General features: G+C 40.7%; 1 protein-coding gene across 15 annotated transcripts in view; it reads right to left on the bottom strand.

The window, feature by feature from the left end:
- LOC140490074 (adhesion G protein-coupled receptor L3-like) overlaps positions 1–25,028 on the bottom strand; it is a 652,730-nt gene that overhangs the window by 57,492 nt on the left and 570,210 nt on the right. For 8 of the 15 annotated variants that reach the window (XM_072589074.1, XM_072589083.1, XM_072589073.1 and 5 more), the window contains 2 exons: positions 24,086–24,177; positions 4,149–4,190 (listed from right to left, as the gene is read on the bottom strand). In XM_072589074.1, the coding sequence (XP_072445175.1) occupies positions 4,149–4,190; positions 24,086–24,177 (134 nt within the window). The remainder of the gene's footprint in view (positions 1–4,148; positions 4,191–24,085; positions 24,178–25,028) is intronic. The other 7 variants (XM_072589084.1, XM_072589077.1, XM_072589078.1 and 4 more) reach the window with 1 other exon arrangement.

The following is a 25,028-nucleotide window of genomic DNA, read 5'->3' as shown; positions in this document are numbered from 1 at the left end:
TGAATCAAAATTCTGTAACTTCCTATTGTGGGTGAACAAACCCCAGATGATTTGTTGATACAATTGGTAAAGTGGTTTTAACTGGTAAATTCATGGATTTATTTTTGTTTTGAAAAAAAATTATATTCATTTTCAAGTTTTATTTCACGCTCAGCCCCAAAATTCATTAAAGTAGACTGGACAAAATCAGATTTATGAAGCTGGCTTCTCTCGTAAACCAAATGACTCATTTCACATCAGCGCAGTGTCGAGCTGGTATTCAAAGCGTTTTGTAAACAGCAAATGCACTGGTACGTTTAAGCGGTCTGTAGCATTAGCCAAAAGTGGGAAAAGAGTTAATAGATTTCGAATGGTTGCAAAGATCAACTCTTAAGTTGATTAAGTACGGAGAAACAACCATCACTGAATGACAAAGTGGTAGGTGGAGCCAATGATAAACACGTAACATGCCAAAAAGAGACAGAATAAAGCATTTTCAAAGCTTTACAACTCTGTCATCTTCAACAAGCCACACATTAAACAGTCAAATGTGATTGACAATTTTCTGGTTGAGCAATATTTTATGATTCCCTTGAAATAAATCAAATTTCAGAAGCTTGAAATATACTTTCTTTTTTTTTTGTAAATTACAGGGGAATTTGATATGTGTGACAAAATAATTGACAGGGCTACTGCAAATACATGTAACGCAATTTGGGGATAAAAATCAGAAGAACCAACCTTTCTTAATTACAGACTTTACTGGTTTTGAGATGGTATGAAAACAATTTTTTATGGATCATTGATGATCAAATTTAAAAGTATTTGCTTCACAGTAATTGCAATTTTAAAACCTTACTCTGGGTATGTCTAATCCAAGGCCCTGTTACCAATCAGGGTTTAAGCAAAGTCAGTGATAAATTTGATACTGTGACCACTTGAACGATGAAAAGCACCAAGGGGCACGAATACAGTTTTTGTCTTTCTAAAATTGAACTATTGGTTGCAGGCAGCTTGTTGATTTAACACAACAGTGCCACTCTGGAGATAGTTTTCAAGCAACTGAAGTGTTGAATTAATTGCATAACTTTCAGCATCTTTTCCCCAGTTGTATCCTCACAACAGTTGTATGCTGGGCTTGTAACAACAAAATTGCAACGTGCAGTAAAATCACTTTAGGCATGACAGATGCATTTGTGCATCAACTTTGCGATAGTTCGACTAAAATATAAAGAAGTAATCAGCAAACAGTATTCCTGTTTTGCAAATTATCGATTTTATCAGCCATCTCATGGTTTTAAGCCAGTGTATGCAAAAGATTGGGCATTTTTAGACTGGTTCTTCAGAGTTAAAACTTCAAGAAGTTTAAGAAAAGGGACATCAGTTGATGCTGATAGTAATGCCTTTCAACTACTTGAAAGGGGTGAAAAGGAGTAAGGATCAAACAGCACCAGCAGTTGTGTACTCTAGCTGTGAGGAAGAAAGAACATTTGCATCAGAACAAAAGAAGCTCTGCTAAATTGACAAAATGAACAGCGCATTAACTCTAAACTCTGAACTAGGGTTGGAATGACATCGTTTATGCACCAATTATTTTGAACATATCAATTACTGTTACAAGGAAGAAAGATTAAACCCCTTCTTTGTTTGGTGACTTGGAAGAATTGTCATTTTTCAATACTTTTATGGGATAATAGTTGGACATAAATGTATTCCTGTTTGTCTCTAAATTTCAGTGTCATTCAGCCAATCAGCTGGTAGAAGCTAAAGCACTACCATGGCACAATGTGTAGATAAAGGTACACAGATTAATAAAGCGTTCAATAGTGAAGAAACACTCTCACAGTCTATTACACTCGTATTAGTCAGGTTCACGTCAATATTGCAAATCCTCAGCTTTCCCTGGCACTGCGTAATGATGCATTCCTCATCAGAAAACATCTTGAAATGTTCCAGACTTATTGATCAATTCATTATAGAATTTGAAGCTTCATACATGCATTTGAAATGAAGAAAGGAATTTTTTTTTCCATTGTAGACAAGTCAACAGTGCCAGCACACTCAGGACAGTGTGATTCTGCCAAGGATTTTCAGGCTGGTGTGCCTGATAATTGCTGGTTTGACAGGAGGATTGACAGTAGCTGCTCAATTCCACATTTGGGAATACCTTGAGTGGTAAGCCATTTCATAAAGAATTCTAATATCAAAAGTTTGAGAGTGTAATCAGATATGAACTGGTTTTATATGGCGTCTTGAGACTGTGCAGTGGGGAATGGATGGGGTGTGCTTGCGGTGGTGATGGTGAGGGGTGGGGAAGGTGGGAGGAAGAATAGTTACGGAGCAAGTGCCAGAGGACTGAAGTGAGATAAAAAGTGATACCCTGGTACTGTGGTTCAAGAGAAGATGCAAGGAAATTCCAGAAGAGTACACATCAGTTAGTTTAACATCAATGGTGGGTAAGCTTTTGGAAATAATAATCACGGTACGAACAAGTCATTAGTTGGGAAAGTTGAGTTAGTTAAGGAGATGTAGCATGGATTTCTAAGGGGCAGATGTGGCTTCACTAACTGATTTATTATCCTGTAATAGCAGAGAATGTTGATGAAGGGAATGCAATAGACACTGCCCACATTACATTTAAAGAGTGTTTGACAAAATACCGTACAGATGGTTAACAAGATTGGGGCTCAGTAGGAAGCTGTATATCAATTTGAATACAAAGCTTGCTGAAATGACAGAAAATGGTTGTTTTTCAGACTGGAAGGTGGAAGTCAGTGGTGTTCACCAAAAAGTCAATGCGAGGAACACTGCATTATTTATTAAAAATACTTGAATCTCAGGAATGTGGATACCATCAAACTGTGGAGGGGCAAACAGTGAGGATGGTAGTAATTAATTGTAACAGGGCATAGTGTGATGGGCAGAAGGAGATAGACAAAGTATCGATAAGTGGAAAATGGAACTTCATACAGCTGATGCATGATGGCAGGAGGTATAGGGAAAGACACAGTATACTTAATAGCAGAGTTTGAAAGAATGTGCACACTGGGCGGCATGGTGGATCAGTGGTTAGCACTGCTGCCTCACAGCAGCAGGGATTCGGGTTAGATTCCTCCTCGAGTGATTGTCTGTGTGGAGTTTGCACATTCTCCCACACCTTCGTAGGTTTCCTCCGGGTGCTCCGGTTTCCTCCCACAATCCAAAGATGTGCAGGTCAGGTGAGGTGACCGTGCTAAATTACCCATAGCTTTAGGTGCATTAGTTGGGGTACATACACAGTAGGGGAATGGATCGGGTGGGTTACTCTTTGGAAGGTTAGTGTGGACTTGTTGGGCAAATGGCCTGTTTCCATACGGTAGGGCATCTAAAAAAAATGGAGACTGGGGGGCTCATGTGAAGTGATCCTTCAAGATGGCAGAACATATTATGAAGATTGTTAGCAAAACACCTGCGAATTTGCATGGGATAAGTCATAGCATTGACTGCAAATGCACACAAGATATGCTAAACTCTTGTAAAGTTCTGGTTGGGCCATAATCTCTGGGTGCCACACTTTAGGAAGCCTATGAGGTTCTTTAAGGGGATACAGAGGAGATCTACCAGATCAGTTCCAGGGTTAAAGGAATTTCACCACAAAATCATACTGCACAAGGTTGGAAAGAAGGTTGTCTGATTAGGTGACTTATCAAAGACAAAGAACTAAGGACTATGGACAAGTAATACAAGCAGTGGGTCTTAAAAGTTTTTCTTTGGTCAGTGAGTGACAATAACCTGCAACTCAATGTCTATACATGAGAAAAGTACAGCTGGCAATCAATGATTTCAAAAGAAATTGGATCAGTTCCTGATGGAAATAAATCACATGGACAGAGCAGGGAAATGGGATTGACTGGATTGCTCACAGACAGACAGTGTGGGCCAACTGGTCTGCTTTTGCATTGCAATGACTCAATAATTTGATTCAGAGTTGGCTAGGAGACTGCAAGGTGACTTGCTGAGCAGATGCTTAAGGCTTTTGTTAATAGTGCTAGAGCTATCATCAATCTCTTTAAATAGGTTCCCTGTAAGCTCATGGAGAACCAATATAATTGGTAATCACAAATCAATGGCATTATTTAAATACTGATGACTGTCATTTCAACCCTCTTCAAGAAGATACCAGCTCTTACCCTTGCCATTCCACATTAACGGAGCCATCGTAAAATCGATAGCTGAAACAAGCAAAGAGAAAAAACACAAATAGAACAGAATTGTTCACATTGATTCCCAATGAATTGATACACATTAATGAACAGTGTGAAATTAAAATAGAGCAAAAATATTGAGCATTGGAGAAAAAAAAGGAAAGGTCACCTTGGAGAAACACTGACTAACTTTTTCTTTCAACACTTTTCAAAGCCCATTACTTTTGTGAAGTGCTTCATTTTGCTGGGTTAAAGATGGCTCAGATCAAAACTACATCTATCAGTTCTAGACAACTATATATAAATATATGGAAAAAAAAGAGATAATTTTCAAAAAGGTCAATGAATTCTATGGAACCGATCTATCTATTTTGCTGAAATGACACTTGTGAGAAGTTGGAGAAGTTATAATTCACAATGTATGAAAATGTCACAGCTCACTCAAAAAGTTTTGTACCACTCTGCACAGATTAACATTTAAACGTATGTTTCAAGATAACGTACTGAGGCTTACCCGAGGAAATGCAGAAATTTTAATAAGATTGACAGCATTAAAAAGCATCCACATTAAGCAAGGATACTGTATTTGCTATCCAGGATTACAGGTGGCAGAGATGTGCATAATAGCACGGCATAGTGTTACAATACAAGTAAAAAAAATAGAATTACTGTGCATGTTCTCCTCTCTACATTCTATTAGTAATTCTCCATTTCAGCATTGAGTGAAAGGGACTAAACTTCATTCCCATCATGATGTGTCAGACTACAAAGGAAATTACATTAGATCTATAGGAATATCAGCTGTTAATTTTTGCCCTCCATGGTATGGCATGAGTATGACAAGGAAGTTGCATAATATGGAAAAATGAGTAAGATCAGATCTCGGTTTCGAGAAATTTGTCACTTCTCACTATCCTCTCCTTTCCCACAAGTCAGTGAAAATTCACCTTAGCCCTTCGGTACAGGACATTGATTAGGTCACTTTTGGAATATTGCATGCAATTCTGGTCTCCTTCCTATCGGAAAGATGTTGTGAAACTTTAGAGAGTTCAGAAAAGATTTACAAGGATGTTGCCAGAGTTGGAGGATTCGAGCTATAGGGAAAGGTTGAATAGGATAGGGCTGTTTTCACTGGAGCATCGGACGCTGAAGGGTGACCTTATAGGGTTTTTCAAAACCATGAGGGCATGGATACGATAAATAGGCAAGGTCTTTTCCCTGGGGAGTCCAGAACTAGAAGGCATAGGTTTAGGGTGAGAGGGGAAAGACATAAAAGAGACTTGAGGGGCAACTTCTTCATGCAGAGGGTGACGCGTGTATGGAATGAGCTGCCAGAGAAAGTCGTGAAGGCTAGTACAATTTCAACAGTTAAAAGGCATCTGGATGGGTATATGAATAGGAAGGGTTTGGAGGGATATGAGCTGGGTGGTGGCAGGTGGGACTAGATTGGGTTGGGATATCAGGTTTGCATGGACGAGTTGGAACAAAGGGTCTGTTTCTGTGCTGTACATCTCTATGACTCCAAGACTCTGGTACTTGGAGCACAGGGACACTTGTACGGCACCTGACTGCAGAGACACTTCATGTCAAGTTTCTACATAGGATACAAGTCATGGCCTGTAGACTGCTTTCTTAGCGCTCAATTGCTGTGCTCTTAGTTGGGTACTGCCAGCCTCCATATAATTCACACTGGTTTCTTAGTGACACTTGCACTGACTTCAGCAGTGAATTACAAGTTGCTGGCATTTGTGTAGGTTAAATCGTTTTTTTTAGTGTAACGTGTCTTCAATGGTCAGTTCACAGGGTCCCAAGCACCTGTGGCTTGCATTGCAAGTAAGATTAGATTAGATTTTATTCCCTACAGTATGGAAACTGGCTATTTTGGCCCAACACGTCACACTGACTCTCCAAAGATTAACCTACCCAGACCCATTTCCCTACCCTATATTTACCCCTGACTAGTACACCTAACACTATGGGCAATTTAGCATGACCAATTCACCTAACCTGCACATCTTGGATTGTGGGAGGAAACCGGAGCACCCGGATAAAACTCATGCAGACACAGGGACAATGTGAAGACAGTGGCCTGAGGCTGGATTCGAACCCGGGTCCCTGGCGCTGTGAGGCAGCAGTGTTAACCACTGAACCACCATGCCAGTAGTTGAGTATAACTTATTCACAAATTACCGGTAGGTCAGTCAGGGTGGCATAGGGACGCAAGTCTAGATGATGGGCCAGTTTCTCCTGCAATGATAAAAGGAAAGGACTGAACATAATGGAAGAGCAGTTAGTGGCAATGCATAATCTTCAGAGGTGGTGAGGAGTCCCAAGTTAGTGAGTAGGAAGCACAGGTACCTGGGAGGATTAGCAGTTTAGGAGGATGAGGAGATGACAATTTTTGAGTAGCCACGATGCATGCAATGTAGAGACATGTAGTTTTCCTTGGTGGATCATGTGTACACTGGCAAAACTAGGATGAGTGGTATGAGGCAACAAAAAGATGGTGGATATAACATCGCATGGCACAGATCAATTAATTTCTTCCTGACCTAATCGGCATCCCGCTTCAGCCAGGAAGTAGCACTGACCTGGACTGTTATTTGAGGCCAGGCTGATTTGACCTGGTGGTGTAGAGTTCACAATAAAGCAGGTGGCCATCTTCTCCACCACCCTGTCCTCCAGCCGTACTGATGAAGGAACTGGCTTGCAGGTTTTAAATATAATGTCATATGCTGGAAGGTCCTGGCTGTGGCAAACACTACCACTTCTGTGGCTGCACGATTCCCTAATAAGGGCAAAGAGCCCAGCTGCACCATTGACAAAGTGAAGAGCTGGAGACTGCATCAGCAAAGTTATTGAGACATGGAAGCATGAACCTCACTCAATTAAACTCCAAATGAAAATGGGAAAACACAACACGTGTTTCAGTCAGTTACAGCTGCAATATGATATAGCAAATATTCAATTTGACTACCACATAACTAACCCTTTCAACATTTTGAATAAAAGTAAACAGCCTTGGAAACTACCATTCTGAGTAAAATCCAACCCCCTAAAAGGCAAGTATCTGTCTCACCAACTGCATTGTACCACTTCAGACTAATGGAACTCTTTTTCCAAAGAAGCATGGATAGCGGGAGAAAACTACAGGACAATGAAGCATTAGAAGTTCTCAAACAAAGGTCAGAGTCAAAAATACTGTTTCCAAACAAACACATTGGCAAGGCACCTATAATAATTTTGATTGAAAAGCTTGTTTTTTTCACAATGGATACCTTTCATATCTTTGTAAAATTTCAGATCTTCCCACATCTATGTTAATCTCACACTTAATGAAAGCTTTCACTGAGCAAAAAAAACAGACTGATTGCAGTAGATCGATAAGCGTTAAAAGGCTATGGGTGTTAAATTTTGTCCTAATAAATAATTTATTTGCTTGAAAATGAACACAGTTCTGAAAGTGCAACAAATAAAACAAAGGGTGAAAACAGCAATTGGCCCAGAAACTTTTCAATGTCATGTTCATATGAAGAGTGGGCTCCAATTTTCGATTAGCAACATTTTTTTAAAAAATGCTGAATTCTTAAGACATCCAAGTGCAACTTTTTAACAGTTATGTTCAATTCTATTAAAGCAGACTGCTTTTTCCTTCTCTCAAATGATGGTGCACCAAGAACAATTAGTAATCAAACATTCATTTTCAACCCTGTGCCCTGGCATACATACTCAATAGGTTACAGTCTGGTTACAGCATTGTCTTGATAAATATTAACTCCCAGAAGAAACAACATTTAATCAAATCTATATGCCTATCAATAAGACCAGAACAAGTAAAGAGATGCAATGATGATATCTTTCAGGATCACATAACATGCTTGATCAAAACTTCACAGATCACCATACAAGGTTAAATAATTGTTTGGAGAGCCTCAGTAAGCTGTGATGACCAAGAATCATTCTGCAGTTGAAAATACAAGTCATCGCCACACATAGATGCAGGCATGCACAATGATAAGTGCTTCAGTTTTCTGAGTATTACTCCCCTTCTCATTGCACTCTTGAAGATGGGCATATGCTTCCTTGAGAGACTTGAGAGACTTGATGGCAAGTGGATGAGGAAGCATAAACTATGGAATCTTTCCCTGTGCCCATCTGCCCCCAGTGCAATTTCATACATAGTGGGGACAGGCATCAGATGGCCTGCTCACTCATCAGCCATTTAACAGTCACTCAAGGGCTGCTTCCTGCCACTGCTGCAATTCCTGTGGTGCTCACTGGTCAGGCTGGTGGTGAGAAAGGTGCCAGGTAAGTACATCCTTTACAGGCACCCTATGCCTATCAGATAATAAGTTCTTCCCCTTTGCTCTTCACTAACCTCCCATTTGCCCTCTGTTTCCCGACCTCTGCAACATTCATCTCAACCTTGGCCTGTTTACAGCAACATCTCTATCCTCTTCAACAATGTCTGCCATATATGCCTTCAGTGATACCTCTCTCCCTTTGTACCTCTGTGTCTAGTTTTGGTAACTGTAACTTTTGAGCTCTGGATGCAGTCTAGCATTGGCCAACACTCCAAACACTAGCCAACCTTTGATTGGCTAGCAGTTCTTGGATTGTTACAAATGTCTCACATCAAGTTAATGAATGGCCCTGATGACCCATTAAATGGCTGTGGGATAAGGGTGCCAAATGTGGGGTGAGCTAATGTACTCCTAATATGTACATAGTGGGTGGGGGATTATGGATGTAATGACATGAGGAGAACACAGCTGAGCATGAAACTCCACCCATTGTTTCCCTGAAGGTTCAGAGAACTCATCACTGGGACACAGACAGATTGTTTCCCTTTAACCTTTTACATATGAGCTGAAGTCTGAAGCTTTGCAGCACACTGGTTAAAAAAAAAACCTTCCTCCAGATATTTAAATTGGTGGAACAGAGTTGAATGACTCCTTATATCACATTCCATTCAATTTGAAAGGTCTAGATTTCCATTGGACATCCAAATAAATTCCAAAAGGAAATGAACTGGGACTTGAAAGATGATAACTATTAATGTTGGCCATTCAGATTCACACTGAAGAATTATTATTTCAAAAGGGATTCAGTATGGGCTAACCAAAGAAATAAAACAAAAACTTCTTCCCAACCTTTATTTGATGCAACGTTACAGGCTGAGAAACAAACAGAGGAAAATCATTTAAAGATTAAAAAAAAATGCTTAAAACTCAGCAAGTCTGGCACCATTTGTGGAGAGAGAAACAGAGTTAATGTATTAGCTCAGTGACCTACATCAGAACTGATTTTGCAAAAGAATTCAACTCTGCTTTCCACTTTTTTTGTTGCCATTTCCAAAATATCAGTAATTTAATTGCACACATTTGTTACTTTTCTTAGATGGGTCCTGAACATTGAAATGAAAACATTTTAAACATCATATTTTAATACAAAGCCAAGTCACTATGTTTCCTGATGATGATTCTTCCAAAGATACTTTGGGGAAAATCATACTCTCACAATGCCAAATGCTGATCAAATGTTCCAAATTATAGATCAAGAAACTTGCCTGATCCACCAGTTTTGTTAAAAGCAAGCTAAAGTAAAACTTGCTGCATTCCTGAGTGGAATTTGCTCCAAAATTTAGATGGTATTGACATCTTGAATGAAACACAAGAATACAGAGAGCACCTACACGTATTCACAGACACCTCTTCACCTAGCACCTTCTTTGTTCTTTTCAAAAGGTCTTTGTAAAGCAGTTGAAAAGTTGGAGAGCACTTTGTATTGTAGGACCTGACTTTACTGCTTTAAGTGTACTGGGTACAAGCATTGAGGATTAATCGCAGATTTTCCAACTCTGGAATTTAAACCCACGCTTAACTGATGATATGGACGCTCCTTTTGTGTATTAATTATAAAGGCTCTCTGAAGCTTGGACAACAGTAACTTAGTGCTTACTAGCCCAAAACTCTCCAAATAGAAATCAAAAAGTGTGGTGCTCGTAAAGCATTCCTGATGAAGAGCTTATGCTTGAAACGTCAACTCTCCTGGTCCTCAGGTGCTGCCTGACAGTTCTCCTTGGCTCTGTAGGTGGTCATGCTAAATGTTGAATAAGGGTGCAGGGTGTGAGTGGGTTAATATTGAAGGCTGCCTTAAACATTACTCACTATGAAGATATCAGATAGATACATCATAAGAGGACAGCTTCGTATTTATTCCTGATGAAGGGCTTTTGCCCGAAACGTCGATTTCGCTGCTCGTTGGATGCTGCCTGAACTGCTGTGCTCTTCCAGCACCACTAATCCAGAATTTGTACGAGTAGACCTACCATCCAGGTAACTTGCTGACAGGCAAACAATATGCCATCTTCTTTAAGACAAATGTGTCTTCTCATGAGATTGCCTACTGGTTTTCCTCGACTACATCAGACCAAATGCCTGCTGTAGACCCTTCTTTCCCTCCAATGGATGGTGACATGGAAGGCAATACAGTAGACTACTTTTTTCATGAGAAATGAGGATTGCATATACGACGTCTGCTAGCTGACACAGCTCTAAGAAGCCTCCTCATGCTGAGAGTCAGCAGCTGGAAGAGCCAAGTACGCAAGAACCCTACAGAAAAAAAAACTACGTGGCAAGATAGAATCTGTAGTAAATATTTTAGACTTGTGTGGGACACTTGCAGCACAGCAGAGTTATTAACTTTCTGGACCTGGACGGTTAGTCACTCCAAGGCCGTTACAGATTGGGTGATGGTCTGTAGTGTAGTCCTGAGTCTGATGTCAGCTGACGAGTGAACAGATTTGGACCAAAACAGCATAGGTCGGGCTACTTTCTAGATGGTATGAGGTTAAATACGGTAGATTTCTAAAGAAACATGGGGGGTTCAGGTGCATAGATCTCATCACAAATTGAGTTCCACAAGGGTCTGTGGTTGAGGCCATAACAATTCATGTTACACATTAATGAAATCTGGACAAAAGGAATGGAGTGAATTGGTGCTATGTCCGCAGATGACACAGTGCTAGGTGGAGGAACAGGCAGTGTTGAGGAGGTGGGAAGGCTGCAGTAGGACTTGAACAGTCTCGGAGAGTGAGTAAAGATGTGACAGATAAAGTACACTGTGGGAAAGTGTGAGGTTATGCACTTTGGTTGGAAAAATAGAGGCATTTTCTAAATGGGGTAAAGCTTCAGAAATCTGAAGCACGAAGGGACTTGGGAGCCCTATTTCAGAATCAATGTTAGCATTCATTTCAAGAGGGCTACAAAAGCAGAAAGGCATTGCTGAGACTGTATAAGGTTCTGGTTTGGAATGTTGTGTACAGTTTTGATCCCCATATCAAAGAAAGTATGTGCTGGTGGTGGAGAGGTCCAGAGTAGGTTTACAAGAGTGATCACAGGCATGAAGGCCTTGTCGTATGAGGAATAGTTGAGGATTCTGGATCTGTACTTGCAGGTTAGAAGAATAGGAGGACGTGGGGGGGGATCTGACTGAAACTTAAAGAATACTGAGGGGCCTGGACAGAGTAGACATGGAGATGATGTTTCCACTAGTAGGAGAGACTAGGACCCAAGGGCACAGCTTCAGAGTGAAGGGATGACTCTTTAGAACTAAGAGGAAGAATTTCTTTGATTTGATTTGGAATTATTATTGGTACAATACCAAGATACAGTGAAAAGCATTGTTTTGCATACCAACCAGATAAATCATACCTTACATATGTACATTGGAAGAGAGTATAACCAAGTTGGGAGAGGTCTTTGGTAATGCTGGTTGCTCTCCTGAGACAGCAGGAAGTATAGACCTAGTCAATGGAAAAAAGGCTGATTTTTGTGATGGACTGGGCTCTGTTTAAAACTTGCTGCAATTTCTTGCAGTGTTACGCAGAGCTTGCCATACTAAGTTGTGATGATGCATCCGGATTGGATACTTTCTATGGTGCAGGTATAAAAATTGGCAGTTCTTCAGCTAGAGGCTGGTTAACCTGTGCCACAGAGGGCTGTGGAGGCCAAGTAAAGTGTATTTGAGACTGAGATAGGTAAGTTATTGATTAGTAAGGGGATCAAAGGCTGTGAATATAAGGCAGGAGAAAGGGCATGTTTCCATACTATAGGGAAGCTGATCTAATCTAATCTAATCTAATCAATTGCGTTGAGAAACATATCATCCATGATCGAAAGGGGGAGCAGATTCAATGGGTCAAATGGCCAATTCTGATCCTACACATTATGGTCTTATCATGTTGGACCCAAAAAGAACACTGAATCCACTGAGATTAGCTAAGTCAGCATACAAAGCTTGTTTCATGTTGGGAACTAGAGATAATGTCCAGTGAGCCAAGATTGCCTCTAACAAATATGACTCAAGCAGAAAAGATGTTTGGAATATGTAACAAGTTGTTGGTATTGTGTGGCCAGATCAGAAGGGCAATAGCACAGTCATGAGAACATACTTTGAGCACTAACTGCATTTCATTATCATGGACTACTTACTGGTTTATGATCAATAGTAATAGGATAGAATATGTTTTTTCTAGCATTGCTTTGGAAAAGGATATAAATGGGATGCTAGAGATTGCCAGATGCAGAGCCTGAGCTTGATCAGTGGCCTGGGATCCTTAAAGAGGTCAAAAAATCTCAAAACTGACTGTGAAGCTTGTGTTATGCATAGGCCAGAGTAATGACAGCCATTGGTATCTTTCATTTCCCCCACCAGTCTGTGGAAAAAGATTGGCTCAGACCTATCCATTTCTAAACTGTTGCCAATGACTAATTCACGAGTGATATGGGTGAAGAAATTCCACGCTACCTCTACAGATGTAATCATCAGGGAAATGGTTACAATGCATCGTTTTTCTCTTCTAGTCATTACAGACCATAGTTTGCAGCCGGTTCTGGATTTGAAAATGGCACGTTTTCCGGCATATCCAAAACTGAATGGGCAGCCAAGCATGGGTCTGGATTGTCAAGCAGTTTTGAAGAAAAATGCTGACTTCTGTACAGCAAGGCTAAATTACCAACACAGCCAGTCTACTGTGGTTGATTACTGTCTGAGTTGCTAACGGGCAGAAAGCGGAAGACTCAGCTCCCTATCTTAGCAAACAAATTGACTCCACACTTACATCCACTGGGGACTACCAAGCCATATGTAGGAAGAAATCGTCCTAACATGCGCACCCTAGAAGAGATGTCACTACGTGAGACAGTTGATACATTTGAGCCAAGGGTAACAGGTGGGAATACGGGAAGAGACAGGAACAGGAATCGCAGCTCCTGGTCAGGGCCTTCAGCAGCCTTACCCCTGACCAGAGGGCAGCAGTGCTGGAACCGTGGGCCCTAGTTATTGAACCCAGGCATACCCCTCTATCCCAGGCCATGGAATTGGGACTTTAACAGAAAATCTACTCTCAGACATTGAGCTACAGACACCTCGTCCCCATAGCGATCAATCAGCCACCTGTGCTTGATTGGGGTGAGGAACATCGCAATGAAAGGGTCTTCACTCTGTCAGGAACAGGGTCAAAATCAACAATCTTCAACCCAGAGAACCTTCCAACCCACAGGGTTAACTCAGGAGATTTTCTTATTGCATAAAGATGTCATTGCATATTCATCAAAGGCACCATTGCCAGATTAAACTGTAGCTTTGCAATTAAGTTGGCAGCAAACAAATCCCACCTTAAAGAAATTCTTTGCCCATACCACGACCAATCCTCCAAGTCCAAAGTGAATGTGTTCTGGGAGAACAGTGAAAACTTGAGTCTGCCTGAGTTTGTGAAGTGTAACTTGCAATTAGTTGCTTACATGCTATAAATTACATCTGATTTAAGATAAGTGCCTCTTCTTATTGGCAAACAACATCATCCTACTCTCTTAGCTTAGTCAGGTCCTGAAGAACCAAACCATATCAGAGAATGGGGCAGCAAACTGACCACACTGATGGGAACAGTGCAGTCAGACTGAGTGGGTCAGTGGTGTGGATTGCTCATACAACACCCTATATAGACAGAGAATGAGTATTTCATCGAGTGAATGAAACAGAGATCATGGAAGAAATCTACTTAAATTTCTGGTGAGGGAAAAACAAGGGAGGCGGGGGGGCGCTGAATTCTTCAGGGGGTGAAATGTCAACTTTCTAATGGTGGGATGCAAGTTGTGAATTAAGTTGGCAGCAGATTAAAGGCCAAATGTGGTTCCTGACAGCGTTAACTGAGAAGCTATTTTTATTGCATTAACATGTCATGCATATTCATCAAAAGGCATCATTGGCAGATTAAGCTGTAGCTTCCGCAATTAAGTCAGCAGCAAACAAGAAACGCATGCCTTCAGATTCCCGCTTGGTAAAGGTGGCATGCAACAGAACAAGTTCTCTTCCTGGTGAATTCAAAATGAGAAGTTGCTCTGTTGGAATAAGGAACTTTGTTAGACCAGAGCAGAGGAGGTTCGAGGGTTGCACTGCACTCAGGTGGAAGCTATCCAGGGAGGTCAGAGCTTGGCTGCTTGTTTGAGGGAGGGAGGGAGGGAGGGAGGGAGGAAGTATGTCAGCAGCTCTTGGGATCCAAATGTGGCAGATGGGAAGTAGGTGGCAGCAGTTCCAGTTTAAAACCCTCCTCTCAGACAGTCACAATAATGGTGCTGCCTTTCAGAGAACTGATGTCTATCTGGGTGTCATTTATATCTGGCACCTGGACTTTCGACCCCATGAGGTTACGATGGACTTCCTGTCCATCTCCTGAATACAGCTGGTTGAGCTACTCAACTGGACATAGCTTAGCTGCTGGCTGTAACTTGATTGCTCACGGGCAACTGTCCTGCCTCTAAGTTGAAGTCCTACTCACTTCGAGTCTGCACTGTCGGGGCACCACTGCTCATATCAACACTTAAAAATAGCTCAGGTGGGTTGTGAATGGAGAAGCAGGTAAATGAATAAAATGGAGACATGGAATCATTGTCCAAACTCAGGGTAAGCACCACAATATACTGGGAAGCTTGAATGATTTGCTGCTATGTTGCAAATTTGAGATATTTTCTAATCATCTTACTCAGAGATGTTATTGCACACTTCTAGAGCAGGTGGAACTTGATCCCACACCTCCTGACTCAGAGGGAGAGACACTTCCACTTCATCATGCTGTGTAATCTGATATAATGACCTGGAAGTACATGACACTGAAGTTGCAAATGGGAAACAATGCATTTCTTTCTGATTTAAACAGAAGTTATCAATCAAAAAGTGTGCACTAAAAAAAAAGACTCAATTTCTTAATTTGTTTGTCATGCAACTGCAGACACATTCAGCACACAATGGGATAGAAAGTACAGAACATGCATCACTGACTTTTTATAAACTTTCAAGAGCTGGCTATTAATGTACATGCAAAGATTAATTTAGTTTTACTTGAGTATAAGGTTGAGGCATGGAAAGATATTCAAGGTCCTTTCCAAAGGATTACTTAATTACTTAATTTTTTGGCATTTAAGATTAAAAGATGACCGAATGGAATAATATATCAATACTTAATGCAGTAAGTCAAATTTCAGTGAGGTCATCCTACTGACTGGGGAATTTTGCAAAATTTGATTGACCTTTGAGATTTTTATGCTGATAGTAAAACACCACTATATTCATAAGAATGTTCACAAGTTAATTATAATTCCTATAAAAATTTCAAACAAAACCCCAAAGTTCCCTGAAGCTAGATGAAATGTTAATAGAGAAAAACATTCAACTCTGATTAGACACTATGTCAAAAACCTTCCCTACGGCTTATTACGTTATCTTTAACAGACTTACCTACTGTTTTGAAATTCAGCAACACATTGTCAGCATCATTCATATATTTTGACGAAAGCTTATTTCTACTCACCTTCAACCATAACATTAGCAGAAACTCTCTGCAGGATTTTATGAACAACCACCAGGAGGTGTGCTGGTGTGAATGTCCATAAAAATCTCTGGGTGGTCCTCCTGTCAAAACCTAGGGTGTCACCCTCAACCCTTGCCTCAGTTGGAGGTCCTTAACTGGACAACAATTGGTAGGAACGGAGGTGGTGCCTGCTTAGGCCTCCAGCATGAAATAGGGCTGTGGGTGAAGCTTTCTTCAACATCAGGCTGCAATGCAGTCTGATGCCTGTGCGTGCTTTCTGGCTTGCAGCTCCTCTATCAAGACCCCTCACTCATCCAGATCTAACCTCTCCTCCTTGCTGTGAGATCCTCCATGCACCTGTGCTGTGCTCTGGGACTTAAGAATCTGGGATTCGCTTATGATCCCGGTCCTGCTGTTACTGGCATTACTGAGCTGCTACCCAATTAGTTTGAACAAAAGCTCTGAGGTGGGAGTTCCATCTGTGTGGGGGATCGAACGTCCCTTCTCCAGCTAATGAGCATCAGTAGAACATTAAATGATTTTGAGTCTTCTGTGATCAATGGTGATTTGTTCACTATACACTCTCTGGATAGGGGAGGATGAGAAACTGTACCACCCAAAAACTTCCACTCCCTTTTTAAAGCTCAGAAAGGACTCATCTTCAAAATATGATAGCAGAACGTGAGGGGTTTGATTAGTTCCCCAGATGCTATAGGAAGGATGAAAGGGGGCAAGGATGGAAAGGAGGAAGGGGGAGTGGTGCTTTTGATAAGGGATAACATGGTGGCTGTACTTAGGGAGGATATTCCTGGGAATATATCCAGGCAAGTTATTTGGATGCAACTGAGGAATAAGAAAGGGATGATCACCGTATTGGGATTGTACTATAGACCTCTAATAGTCAGTGGGAAATTGAGAAACAAATTTGTAAGGAGATCTCAGTTATCTGTAAGAATAACTGGTTATGGGTAGGGGATTTTAACTTTCCAAACATAAACTGGGACTGCCATAGAGTTAAGGGTTTAGATGGAGAGGATGTTGTTCAGTGTGTGCAAGTGTGTCTCCTCACGTCTGCATGGATTTCCTCTGGGTGCGCTGGTTTCCTGCCACAATCTAAGGTTGTGTAGGTTAGATGAATTAGCCATGCTAAATTGCACATTGTGTTCAGGGATGTGTTAGTTAAGGATAAATGTACAGTAATTGGATTGGGGAATGGGTTTGGGTGGGATACTCTTTGGAGGGCCGTTGTGGACTTGTTTCCACAACATAGGAATTCTATGGCACATTTTATTCTAAGAAATGTTTCTGATTCAGTATGTGAAGAAGGTGCAAAACTTAACCCAGTCTTGGGAAATAAGGCAGGGCAGGTGACTGAGGTGTCAGTGGGGGATCTCTTCGGAGCCAGTGACCATAATTCTGTTAGTTTTAAAATAGTGATGGCAAGGAACAGACTGGATCTAAAAGTCAAAGGTATAAATTGGAGGAATGCCAATGTTGACAGTATTAGGCAAGAACTTTCAAACTGTGATTGTGGGCAAATGTTCACAGGAAAAGGAACGGCTGGAAAATGGGAAACATTCAAAATTCAGATAAAGAGAGTCCAGAGACAGTATGCTCCAGTCAGGGTGAAAGGCAAGGCTGGTAGGTGTTGGAAATGTGGGATGATGAAAGAAATTGAGGTTTCGTTCAAGAAAAGGAAGGAAACATATGTCAGGTACAGACAGCAGAGATCGAGGGAATCTTTAGAATAATATAAAGGCAGGAGGTGTATTCTTTAGAGGGAAATCAGGACAGCAAAAAGTGGACATGAGATAGCTTTGGTAAATAGGGTAAAGGGATTTTATAAATACAGTAAAGGAGAAAAGAGTAGCTTGGGAGAGAATAGGACCCCTCAAAGATCAGTAAGGCAGCCAATGTGTGGAACTGCAGGAGATGGGGGAAGATACTAAATAAATATTTTGCATCAGTTTTTATTGTATAGAAAGATAAGAAAGATACAGAATTTGGGGAAACAGATTGTGACATCTTGAAAATGTCCATATTACAGAGGAGGTGGTGCTGGCTGTCTAAAAAATGCATAAAGGTAGATCAATCCCCAGGACCTGATCAGGTGTAGCCAAGAACTCTGTGGGAACCTAGGGAAGAGATTGCTGGGTCCGTTGCTGAGATATTTGTATAACTGACAGAACAGGTGAGCTGCCAGAAGACTGGAGACTGGCTAATGTGGTGACTATTTGAGAAAGGTGGTAAAAGAGGTGGTAAGGACAAGCCAGGGAACTATAGACCAGTGAGTCTGATGTCGATGATGGGCAAGTAATTGAAGGGAATCCTGTGGGACAGGATATTCATGTATTTGGAAAGGCAAGGACAGATTAGGAATAGTCAACATGGCTTTGTGCGTGGGAAATCATGTCTCACTAACTTGATTGATGTTTTTGAAGAAGTAACGAAGAGGATTGATGAGGGTAGAGAGGTGGACATGATCTATATGAACTTCAGAAAAGGTTTCTCATGGGAGACTGGTTAGCAAGTTTAGATCACATGGAATACAGGAAGAACGAGCCATTTTGATACAAAACTGGTTCGAAGATGGAAGACAGAGGGTGGTGGTAGAGGGTTGCTTTCAGACGGCAGGCCTGTGACCAGGGGTGTGTGACAAGGATTGGTGCTGGTTCCACTGCTTTTCGTCATTTATATAAATGCTTTAGATGTGAACGTAAGGAGGTATAGTCAGTACGTTTGCCAATGATACCAAAATTGGAGGTGTTGTGTATAGTGAAGAAGGCTACCTCAGAATACAATAAAATCTTGATCAGATGGGCCAATGGGCTAAATAGTAGCAGATGGAGTTTAATTTATTTAAATATGAGATGCTGCATTTTGGAAAGGCAAATCAGAGTATGAGTTATACACTTACTGCTAAGGTCCTGGGGAGTGCTACTGAACAAAGAGACCGTGGAGTGCAGGTTCATCAATCCTTGAAAGTAGAGTCGTAGGTAGATAGGAGAGTGAAGGCGGCGTTTGGTATGCTTTCCTTTATTTGTCAGAGCATTGAAAATAGGAGTTGGGATGTCATGTTGCATCTGTACAGGACATTGGTTCGGCCACTGTTGGAATACTGCGTGCAATTCCAGTCTCCCTCCTACCGGAAGGATATTGTGAAACTCGAAAGAGTTCAAAAACGATTTACAAGAATGTTGCCAGGGTTTGAGTTAAAGGTAAAGGCTGAATAAGTTGGGGCTGTTTTCCCTGGAGCGTCAGAGGTTGAGGGGGTGACCTTATAGAGGTTTATAAAATCATGTGGGGCGTGGATAGGATATATGAATAGGAAGGGCTTAGAGGAATATGTAGGTTGGATGCTGCCTGAACTGCTGTGCTCTTCCAGCACCACTAATCCAGTATTAGAGGAATATGTGCCAAGTGCTGGCAAATGGGATGAGGTTAATTTAGAATATCTGGTTGGCATGGAGAGTTGGACCGAAGGGTCTGTTCCGTGCTGTACATCTCTATGACTCTAATACAACCCAAAAGCAGTTTCTCATTTTGGATCCTTTCTCTTTATGGGAAGGAACATGTTAATTGCAAGATAACAAAAGACCAAGGACAATCTTGTAAATTCCTGGTAGTCACTCGATAAAGTGGCACTGGAGTTGAGGACTTGTTGTAGACAAATCAATAAAGATTGATTTGTTATAATAGATGCAAAGAGCTGAAGAATAGTTGGACCAAGGACTCCAGCAATGACACCCTGAAATATTTGGCACACAACGGTCTCAAACTGTTTTTTTTGGGCTAGGTATGACTTATCCCCCTCAATTCTCATTGATTTTAACCTTGATGTCACACTTGGTCAACTGTTGCCTTGCTTCTCATAGGAATCTACTGTGATCTCATCACTGAATTTCAGCTTTGTCCATGACCGGACGTAGGGAATAAGATCCAGGGTAAAGGAGGCCTGGAACAACCCAAACCAAGCAGAGCTGAGCATCTTGTTGACGAGTAAGGGCAACTTAAAGTGCTGTTGATAACACCTTCCATTATTCACTGATTATCAATAGGAGGCTGATATGGTGTGCTTTACCAGATTGGGATTGTTCTGCTGTTTGCACAGATAGCTGGAGAATTGTTAAAATCTGTCAGGTAAAGACTAACGTTGTAGGTTTATGGAAATAACTTAGCTTGAGGCGTGACTTGTTTGGCAAGTCAGGCCTTAACAAGCACTGCAGCTTTTATGTTGTGAAGGTTATAGTCTTTGTGGCCAGCCATTTATTGATATGAAATGCACTGAATTGCCTGAGGATTGATTCCTGTGACGCTGCAGGTATCAGGAGAAGGCTTATATGGATCAGTTTCTCAGTATATGTGGTTCAAGATGGTTGTGAATATTTCAGCCTTTTGTTAAACATTACACAACACCAGGTTATAGTCCAGCAGGTTTAGTTGGAAACACTAGCTTTCAAAGCGCTGCTCCTTCATCAGGTAGCTGTGGAGCAGGACCATAAGACACAGAAAATTACAGTGTCATGCAATTGAAATGATATATTGAACAAACCCAGAGTGCTGTAAAGTCTTTCATCTTTTAGAATGGTTTGCAGGTTTCGGTTCATTAACATGTAAATCCCAAAACTTCTTTTAAATCACATTCTGGAGATAATCTGGTTTTGCGTGATTTTTAACTTTGTCCACCCCAGTCCAACACCGGCTCCTCCACATCAGCCTTTTGTGTTAGACATTATCGAGTTGCTTACAATTGCAGCTCAGTCACAAGGTTTTGGATTCAAGTCCTACTCCACAGCTTGAGTAGAAAAGTAACAGTTGACTCTCAAGACAATAAAGGCGTGCTGCAATTGTGGAGATGCTTTATTTTGGATACGCTGTTAAACTGATGACTGACTATGCTCTCAGGTGGATGTGAAAGAGCCCAAAGCACTATTCTGAGGAAAAGGAGCAGGGCTGTCCACATGGTCTTGACCAATATTGGTTCCTCAATTAACATCACAAAGATATTATCTATCCATTATGTGGACAGAGGGGCTGGGGCAAGTAGATTGACAAGGATAAGGTCAAGTTGGTTTTCGATTTATAAATCTAGAATCCCAGGACTTAGCCAATTGGTCAGAAGTAGTTCTAATGAGCTAGTCTTGGTGACGAACACTGAAGTCCTCACCCAGATGGTAAGATGAGTGCTTATTACCAATCCTAATGTGGTGAGCCACCTCCTTTAACAGCTGTAGTCTATGTAGTTTTGGTACACCCACAAGGCTATTAACAGCAGGTTCCTGGATTTTAACCCAGAGACAGTGAAAGAAAAATGATACATTTCTAAGTTAGGTCAGTGCATGGTGTGGGGGGAACTTAGAGATTATGGAGCTTTTGCCTTTCTAGGTGATGGATCATAAGTTTGAAAAATACTGTTGAAGGAAGCTTCATGTGTAGCTAAGGTGCATCTCACACATACTCTACCATGTATCTGTGGTGAAGGGAATGAATATTGGAAGTGGTGATTGGGGTGTCAATCAAACAGGCTGCTTTATCCTAGACAGTGTTGAGCTTTTTGAGTGCTGTTGGTACTACATTCAGTCAAGTGGAGGGCATTCAACCATACTCGTATCTCATGTCATATAGATGGGGTGGTCAGACTTTAGTGAAATATTGATTCGTCAGATGTTTGAGGATAGTGTGTGCAAATCATGAGATACATGCCTCGGGGAAATAAACATTGCTTCATTGAAGTGCCAATATCAGATTTAAAGAAAAACACAATCATTGTGGCCTTTCAGAGACTATGGAAAATTCTGTTTGCAAAAATATTTTAGTTGCATATTTAAATTGAAGAAAATCCTCCCAATTCCAGTGAACAAATTCCAGGGACCAGTATCCTATCACCAAGTTTATTTACACATGCATTGTATTTGACAGTAATCTGGCTTCTCAGTGAACAGAACCTCTGAAACTCCAGTTTATTTTAAATTTTTTTTCTTTCTTTTGGGCCGAGCTTTTAACAAGTTATCATGTGGTAAAGTACAAATAAAATCCCAGATTGTTTACATTAGTTAGCTGTGTTTTATATGCTGCACTCTCAAAATACATGTACAGTCTTGGCTGTGGATTGTGTCCAGCAACAGAAAAAAGGTTAGCAACCAAATTCATTGAGAACCATGAGATAGTATTCAGTTAAAGAGGGGAACCTATAATAGGTAAGATCGAATTTCTGTTGCCTCTGTTGCCTCTGTGTTAAATACTTGATATTTGTGATGTGGCATGGTCACGTTGAAGCAAGCTGAAGCACATTCTCCTAACTGACACAGTTCACACTTTGAGGAGTTAAACCAAAGAAAGACTTGTATTGAAATTCTATTTTCCATAATCACTTGAAGTCTAAAAGTGGATTATGTTAAATAATACACTTTTTCAAAATCTATTCAGTTGTCATTTAGGAAAGGTAGTAGCTAATTTGTGCACAGCACATTCTGAGAAATAGCAATGTGGTAACAACGATATCATTTATTTTTGTGATTTTGACGGAAGAATAATTATTGGCCAGGACATGGGGCAGAACCCTGACGGATGAGGGCTGTGGTGAGAAATTTGGGATAATTGTAAAAGAAGTTGAGCCCAGCCTACCTTGATATTCAGTGCAACAAGCTGCATCTTCCACTGGGAATCTGAGTTGAGGCTCTTGCTAGGGGCGAGCAAGATGCATATTAATGGGGATGATTGCATAATCTCACCCTTGTTTGCAATAACTCCACAAAGGTTGGTACCGCGTCACCGTGAAACCCTTTATTTAAATGTGCATGGGATTTGGCACTAGTCTGGCTTCCTCAGAGCCAGCTCTTAGAATGTACAGAACCTCTGACACTCCTGTTTATATCTGTCAGCCAGGGCTCCCTGATTGGACCAGATAAACAGTCCCAATCAGGGAAATCATATTCTATAAGATCCACCTGGCTGACCTTGTTACAATCACTACACTGACAATAGAGTTGGCTAAAGAAAGTTTAAGCGGATTTGCCCTAAAAAAAATCTGAGCAGGAAATAATTGGCCATTCTTCAAATATGGGTGGGGTTTGGGGTCAAGGTAGGGGTGGAATTACACACTGATGAATTTAATGTTGTGCCAGAATGTTGAAATTCTCTGCTGTGAAAATAAGATCACAGAAATCCTCTAAATCAAAACTAAAGTTACAACAAAGACTCACAACCACCATAAACAAAGACAATACAATCTACTTGCAGGGTGGTCACACTAACCTGCCCTGAAGCTGTGCTTGAATATCAAAACAGTCACTTGGCAGTTTGCTAACTGCATAAAATCCTGATGCAAACCCCCCCCCCACCCCCCACAGAATCTAGCATTTTGTCCCTTTAAATCCATCAGAACTGTGTGCTTCCTAGAGCTGTGTTGGGATTGCATTGCCGATCAGATCCTCAAATGGCAATGTTTTTTCACCATATGTGCATGGGACATAGAAATCATGCAAGGATTTTTTACATGTAAGAAATATAATCAGTTTTGATGGAGTGGCCAGGGAAAGTGAAAATAAAGAGGAAGGGATGCATGTCAGATTAAAATGACAAAAAAAAGATGCTGGTTCAAAATTCAGAAAAAAAACAAACAATGTTGACTGTCTTTCATGTCATCCCATTTATGACCCTATCTGAAAATGGAACCTGTGGTGACATTGCAGCTGAGGAATAGATAGCTGATTGACAGTTACTTAACATGTTTTTAGAGTTTGAATACAGTTCTGACTATTTAACAAATACTATTGTCAATTCCAGTAATTGTGTGCCAAGTATATAAAGTGCAAGAGGAGAATCCATTCTGGATCAACAGTAAGATGGGCCTTGCATTGGTAGCAAGTGGCAGCTCAACACAATACAATCCTTTCCAATTATTGAAGAGTTCAAAGGATAATGCATTGCTCAGTTGTTAAATAACACAAAGCAGGCAAAAATCTGGGAACTACCTACTTATTTCTGGATTTTAAATTAACAACAGTTTTCTAAAAGAGGAAAATATTCACAGAAGTTTACCATAGTAACTTACTTGATATTGTCCAAACAGCTAGATTCTGGCTTCAACACAGTTGTATGATGGAACATCTTGTAAAGAGCAATCCCAAGAAATATCACATTTAACTGCAAGTTTAAGAAATAAAACAAAATGAAGTTTTATTTTTCTTAATTTAAAATACCATCTCTTTTAGGGTTGTTCATGCCCTGACTACTATTCCTTAAGGTTTACAAGAATGATAACCACCATCATGGGAAGATCACTTTCCCTTGGGAGTTCTTTCTTCTTCAATGAGGATGTGAGAAACTTAAAATTCAGAGCCATTCCTCTCCATCTCAGATCACAAATTTGAAAGAATCTTCACATATTGATCCACAATGTATTGAGAATTTCACTGGTCTATTCCAATTTCCAGATTCATGGTGAACGGTTATAACAGAATCTAGTTTGAGCAGCTTAGGAGAATTACCACTACAAAACGAGATGTACACTGACAGAGGGAGGAGGGGGAGGAGTGGCAGAGGATGGTGCGTGTATGGAATGAGCTGCCAGAGGAACTGGTGGATGCTGGTACAATTACAGCATTTGAAAGGCATCTGGATGGATATATGAACAGGAAGTGTTCAGAGGTATATGGGCCAAGTATTGGCAAATGGGACTTGATTAATTTAGGATATCTGGTGTCACGGATGAGTTGGACCAAAGGGTCTGTTTCTGTGCTGTTTATCTCTATGACACTATGACAGCTTCAGCAATAATTTCCAGAAATTCTGCATGACTCAGAATTGTCATTGTCATTTAAACAATTGCATGGTTATAATTAGGAGCAAAATTTGAAGGGTCTATTTAAGGTCAAGATAACCAGAGATTATAATGAACAATACTGTGATATATTTTCAAAAATTGGAAGTACTAAATGTTAAAACACCCTTTTTATATTTCTTAATTGGCTATTTCACTACAGTTATTCATTCTG

Source organism: Chiloscyllium punctatum, chromosome 2, assembly GCF_047496795.1.
Source record: "Chiloscyllium punctatum isolate Juve2018m chromosome 2, sChiPun1.3, whole genome shotgun sequence".
In the NCBI taxonomy this organism is placed as follows: Eukaryota; Metazoa; Chordata; class Chondrichthyes; order Orectolobiformes; family Hemiscylliidae; genus Chiloscyllium; species Chiloscyllium punctatum.
Note: the sequence above shows the minus strand (reverse complement) of the source record. Positions and strands in the feature narration are given on the sequence as shown.